The sequence below is a fragment of the Musca domestica genome, unplaced genomic scaffold (genome assembly GCF_030504385.1).
Source record: "Musca domestica strain aabys unplaced genomic scaffold, Musca_domestica.polishedcontigs.V.1.1 278, whole genome shotgun sequence".
Lineage (NCBI taxonomy): Eukaryota > Metazoa > Arthropoda > Insecta > Diptera > Muscidae > Musca > Musca domestica.
Window position 1 is genome coordinate 458,009 of NW_026712292.1, and position 6,593 is coordinate 464,601.

The window sequence follows — 6,593 nt, forward strand, 5'->3', positions numbered from 1 at the left end:
ATTTTAGTTTTGTATATGGTGTGGTATTTTGGGTTCTACTCTTTGGTTCTTCTTCTTTTGCTCCCTGTATATGAGAAGTGATTATGATTTTTTTCGAAGCAAAAAAAAACATATGCATGGCATATGCAGACGTTTGCATACAATTATCATTATAAAGCTCTTCAATGTAAACGTGGCATAAATAATATAAAAAAACTCATAAGGAGTTTTGTTTTTATAAGTATCCCAAAAAATTGTCTTGATCTAAAAAATTTTGTAGTCAATTGGATGGGTGGCTGGGTAGCTTAAACTCATGACTATAAAAGTGGGGTACACACTATGAAACCAAATTTATTATTTTTGCAAATTGCAAACAATTTGAAGCATTTAAGAGTTATACTTAAAATAGAAGACAAAATTTAAAGTTTTCCTAAAACTTGGCTACGTTTACATGTAAGAATTTAATAAAACGTCTGGTTTAAATTGAAGACATGTCAATAAATGAGGTGTTTTCATAAAAATATCAGACCAATTTCATTTAAAAGAGCTTTTAATGCATATGTCACCATAGTAAGGTTACTAAAGGGTTAATTATTGCTAAATGTTATGTCCGCCAGAAAACCTCTTTATTTCAAAAAAATAAGAAGTACCTTTCGTTTTTGTGACAATAACATAAGTTTAATTTTGGTTTTGTAAAACTGCAAAGTTTTAGAAATTTTTGGTAAGTAATTTTTATATTTTTACATCTTTTTGTTTCCGTGAAAAAAATAAACATGCAAATCGGGAGAAAATTTATAAATTCTTATAATTTGTAATTTAAAAAAATCAAGATTTGATTTTAATTTCATTAAAAAATAGTACGCTGCTGTTTATATTTTTGTGATATATAAAAAATTATTTTTGTTTAATGTTGTGGTGTTGTTTTTACACACACACACACATTTATTATAAGTTTTTTGGTAAGTAAAATCAATGACATTAGTTTACATGTAATTCAATTGCTTGGCTAATCGTGAAATTTTAATTGAAACCAAGAAAAAAATGTCTACAAAATGAAGAGAGGGCACTGGTTGATTTGATGTGTGGCCAGATCACTTTAATACAGGGAAAGTAAATATGAAAAGTCAACTCATTTTTGACTTGACATTTTGTGAAAGCGAGCTGGCGATACATCAAATTAACTTGCCTATTTTTATTAGAGGACGTTTATTTAACTACCATTGGCTTTTGTCGTGCCTAAAGCGAAGAAAAAATATTGTAAGCTAATGTAGTTTATATATATAATTTTTATAATTTTTTTAACAACCCTTTCATGTATTTATAAAAAAAAAAGTAAACTGTCGATCACAACAATTTCATGTTTGAAAACAAAATCGCTCGTGCAGTTTTATAATTGATATATTCTTCTTTTTTTTCTTTCAGTGTACTATAATTACTTAAGTTCCGTTAAACAGATACTAATCTTATCTTGTTTTTATTTATTTGTAAGCCAGAAAAAGAAACAAAACAATTTAAAAAGGGAATAGCTATTAATCTAGGACGAATTGGTTTATTTGTATATTTTATTATTACAAAGCTACATGGCGACATATCAAATTTGGAAACTAAAAAAACTGATACCATGTTTATATGGCATATATTTTCAGAAGTTATATAATCATGAATTATCAGCCATGATGTTGATAATAAAATGCCAGACAGTAAAAAGTTTTAATTCCATAAAACTTTTGTAAAGAAAAAACAATTTAAATATATTCATAGAAAAAGAATTCAGCCCCAGAAATAAACAACTTTTTGTTCGATTTACTACAAATCCTAAGGGACATGACTTGATTAATCATCGGTTTGACATAACCTTTTTTCTCGAATTCCCTTTCCTGATGTAAATGGTTAAGAGCAACGAACATTTGCTGGGAGAGTGATAGGAAAAGATGACATTGTTCCCATGGTAGAAGAATACAGGTAGATGCATCCACGAACATTGATATGTCAAAAAATTTACATGTCTTTTCAAATATAAGTAGATTTTTATATGTTTTCTTATATGACGTCATTTGGAGGTTATTATAATTCGCGTTTTTCAACAATTTTTACAAATTTAAATAATTTTTCATTCAACATTTTCATTTCCAAAATTGGTTTGACAGTTTATTGTCCCAGCAGCTGTGTCGATGCGTCTACCTATATTCTTCTACCATGATTGTTACTCTATCTTAGATTTTTCTCCCACATGTAAACACTGTATTTTTTCAAATTTTTGTTATTATAAACAGTTTGATGTGTCGCCAGTCAGCTTTATGCGATTCAAAAAATTACTTGTGAAAATATTTAGTTTTTTGTTAATTATTAAAAGCAAAAAAACTATTGTACATTTTGAACATTTTTGGCTAAAATCTGCTTGATTTGTAAAGTATATATTTAAAAAAAAAGAAACACTAGAAAATTTTCAGTTTTATAATTTTTTTCCAATTAAGAAAAAAATAAAATAAAAACAAAAAACATTTGTTCAGCACACCATTCCGATACGATAGACTAGAATCATAATTAAATCGAATCTCTTCATTTTCTTTAATTAATGTTTTTTTTATAAAACTTTTTGTTTTATATGAAGATTTGTGATATGTTTTGTTGAGTTTTTTTATTTAAATTGTTTTAGGTTATGTTTACACTAAAGCCATTTGAATTCGCTTTTGTAAAATTTACATTTTTGCTTACATTTTCCAATTTTGAAATTGAAAATGTTGAATGAAAAATTATTTAAATTTGTAAAAATTGTTGATAAACGCGTATTATAATAACCTCCGAATGACGTTTTATAAGAAAATATATAAAAATCTACTTATATTTGAAAAGACATTTAAAGTTTTTTGACATATCAATGTTCCCAATTCAATTTCATCTACCTGTATTTTTCTCCCATGGGTAGACGCATCGACACAGCTGATGGGACAATGAACTGTCAAACCAATTTTGAAATTGAAAATATTAAATGAAAAGTTATTTAAATTTATAAAAATTGTTGAAAAAGCGCGAATTATAATAACCTCCGAATGACGTCATATAAGAAAACGTATAAAAATCTACTTTTATTTGAAAAAAAAAACATTTAATATTTTTTGACATATCAATGTTCCAAAAAGTTGATGCATCTACCTGTTTTGTACTATTATGATAATAAAAAGCCAAGTGTGATCATGATAGAAAGCCTAAAGGTGGGAATACATAAAACGCTTATTTGGCTGGCTTAAGTTATAGACTGGCTTCTTCGGAAATGATCAATTGACTCTAGGGCCAAAATCGAACTAAGATAACCTAAAACTCCTTTGTTCTTCTACGAAGAAGCCAGCCAATGACTTAAGTCAGCAAAATAAGCGCTTTATGTATTTTCACCCTTACTTCTAAACTCTTACGGATTGAATTGAATTAAATTACAATGATGGCCTGAGTGTAAACAAGGCTGGATCATATTAATTACACTATTATTTTTTATTTAAATTTTATTTTATTATTATTATTATTTGTAAATTATTAGTTAAAATTATTATTTACTATTTTAATTGATTGTTGTTGTTGTTTAATTGAAATTTTTTTGTAACCTATTTATATTTTTTTCACTAATTTTTTTTGTTAAATTTTATGATTTTTTTTACTATTTTTCTTCATTCAAGTGTTTTAAGTGATGTTACTAATTTAGATATTCTTTTAGTTTTTAATATTTATTTTATTATTTTTTAATTTAATTTCAATATTTTTTTCTCTTTTTATATATATTTTATTTTGTTATTAATTTGAATCTCGTTTAAAATCAACTCATTTTTCTGATTTTTTATTTTTTACTTTAAATTTTCATTTTTTTTCAATGTCTCAGAGTCTTCGGTTCCCACAATCTGCATTTATATTATAAACTAATTTATTATTATTTTTATAAATATCCCAAATGTAAATTAATGTTTATTATTTTTATGTTTTTTTTTATTAAATATTTTTCTTGAAAACTTTCCATTTTAACAGTCTTGTAGTTTATGTATTTGTTTATTTCTTTTTTTTTCGCAAAAATTAACTATTGCTTAGAAGAAACAACAATATAAATAAATAAAAAAATTAACAATTTGAGATGAATTAATAAAAACAAGAACAACAACACTTTATAAGACTGAAAACTCCAAGTAAACAAAGATCTAAATGGCTAAGTCATTACAAAAACGGCTGTGATATTTATGAAAATAATATTTTATACATTATTATATAAAGTTTTATTACATTTAAATAAATAATAAATAAAAACAATAAAAAACAACAACTTACCAATTTGGTGATATATCATCCAAATGGGCATGTTTCCAAAAGTCTCTTAATTCTTCTAGCAAAAATGATACCGGCATACCGTGAATGTTGCCCGAATTGCTGGTGGAATGCAGATTAATATCGGCATGGGCATCTACCCAGACCAAGGATAGATTTGGACTATGCATTAAATGGCCGGCGACTGAACCTAAAGACACCCCCACACACACAAAATATTTTAAAATATTAAGCAAATCTCCTGAAAAAGTAGAAGTAAGTATACTTACCAAAGCCAATGGCATGATCACCGCCCAGACACAAGAACTGATCTTGTTCCTTGAGTATTTCGGGGATTTTGGCAATCAGGGATTTATTGCAGCTCATAAATGTATTGTAATTTTTCATGTTTTTATAGTGTGGCGGTGTGTTTTGATCATCAATCAATTCGTAGCTTAAGTTGCCATAATCGGTAATCGATAAATTTCCTAAATAAATAAAAATAAAGAAATTAAAATTGTGTTTTTTCTTTGAAAATCTCTCACTTCTCTGGTAAGTATAAGTAAAACCCACCTCTTGAGGACTCCTGCAGCATTGATAGCAAACCATTTTGTCTTAGAAAGTCGGGTGCCTGTTCCACGCCACCCTTGCTTTGGCCCTTACTAAAGGGTACACCCAAAATACCCAATTTTGTTTTTGTCCCTGCCGAAGATGAAAACTGGCGAAATATTGTTTTCAACATTTTTTCAGAAGTTCTCCTCCAACGTCTTTAGTTTTGCAATGCTCTTTGACAACTAAAACCAAGCCAATCAATAATCCAGAAAAGACGCGGTCCAGCCTCCGCTTTATGGTTGCAACTGATAACAAAGACAACAATCATATTTCTGTCATATTTTGTATTTTGTTGTACGATGTCTGATAACCTTTGGGAAGGCAAAGACAAAATTCAAGCTTTTTATTTTTACAGAGATTTCAGGAAAAAATATTTTTCTTACGAGGGGGTATTCTTTATTATCAATGAATTTTATAAACCATTTGAAAACAAACTGATACGTCATAGTTTTTTTTTTTTAGTAATAAATACAATTACTTTGTAAATAATCAGTTGAGAGGGGTTTTGAAGTGATTCATTTAAGAAGACCAAATCATGGAAGATCTGTAATACCAAAATATGGTAAAATATTGGTAAAGCGCAAAAAAAATTGTTAAGCCTCAAAGAAAAAAAAACTGAAATCAGTTTTCTAGCCACTGGCAATTTACAGGGTGTGATAAATAAAATGCAACAAAGGCAAACGCCATAAATCTCACTTTTTTTAAATTTTATTGACTGAAAGCAAAAAATGTGGGAAATAGTATCAAATCTTAGAAAAAGTTTAGATTTGTTCGAATTGGTCACCCTTGGCACGAATTATGGACTTCAAACGGCCAATGAAACCATCACACGCTGCCCGAATGTTGCCCTGGGGTATTTTGGCCCATTCCCGGCAAAGCGCTTGCATGAGGTAATCGACACTTTGGTATTTTTAGTGAGCCAACCTTGCTTCCAAAATACTTCAGACACAATAGTCCAACGTATTTTGTATCCGGAGATTTTGTTGGCTATTGTGCGCTGGAAATGTAGCGAGGAACCTCATTTTGCAAACATTCTTGGGTGGCGCCCTTGCTGAGTGCGATGGTGCTGAGTCCTGTTGGAATGTCCAAGGTCTGCGGCCAAAATGTTTGCGTGCCCAAGGCTTTAATACACCCTCCAGAATATTTTCGCGATAATATTCGGCATTTATCCTGATGCCACGGTCAATTAATACGAGTGGAGAGCGGCCATAGGCTGTTATGACGGCCCACACCACCATCACCATGGCCGGCGCTTGAATTCTGGTGGCCAACCGAAGGTGCACATTTTCAGCTGACCTCCTCTTTGGCAAGTAAACACTATAATTTTGTTTGTTTACAAACTACTGGACAACGAATGTTTTCTCAAATTCGACTGTTCACCACTTTCGGCCAAGCGAAGCAACTCTTTTGAGTCTTTTTTTGTTCTGTTTTTGTTGCGGTGTAAGTTCTTGCACTTTTTGGAATTTCAATGGCTTTACCTCGAGCTCATTTTTCACTATTTGCCGAAGGGAATATTGCGATATGTTCAGCTCACGAGCCACTTCGACGCGGCTGTCGATCAAGTCGCTTCTTTAGTTTTCGAACTATTTCTGGTGATGTGGCTGGTTTCTTGCGTCCACTTCCTTAAGCTACCAGTATCGAGCGATGGTACGAGACACAAAAGATTTATTCACATTTAAATGCTGGAGTACTCTAACGATAGCCACTTGTGGGTTTCCAGC

General features: G+C 30.0%; 1 protein-coding gene across 1 annotated transcript in view; it reads right to left on the reverse strand.

The window, feature by feature from the left end:
- The window catches only part of LOC131803206 (arginase-1-like), a 42,643-nt gene extending 37,523 nt beyond the window's left edge, over positions 1-5,120 (reverse strand). Inside the window, exons 1-3 of the mRNA XM_059124310.1 lie at positions 4,834-5,120; positions 4,551-4,748; positions 4,285-4,471 (exon numbers count right to left, since the gene is read on the reverse strand). Coding sequence (XP_058980293.1) covers positions 4,285-4,471; positions 4,551-4,748; positions 4,834-5,002 — 554 coding nt within the window. The 5' untranslated portion in view covers positions 5,003-5,120. The remainder of the gene's footprint in view (positions 1-4,284; positions 4,472-4,550; positions 4,749-4,833) is intronic.
- Positions 5,121-6,593: the final 1,473 nt, after the last annotated feature.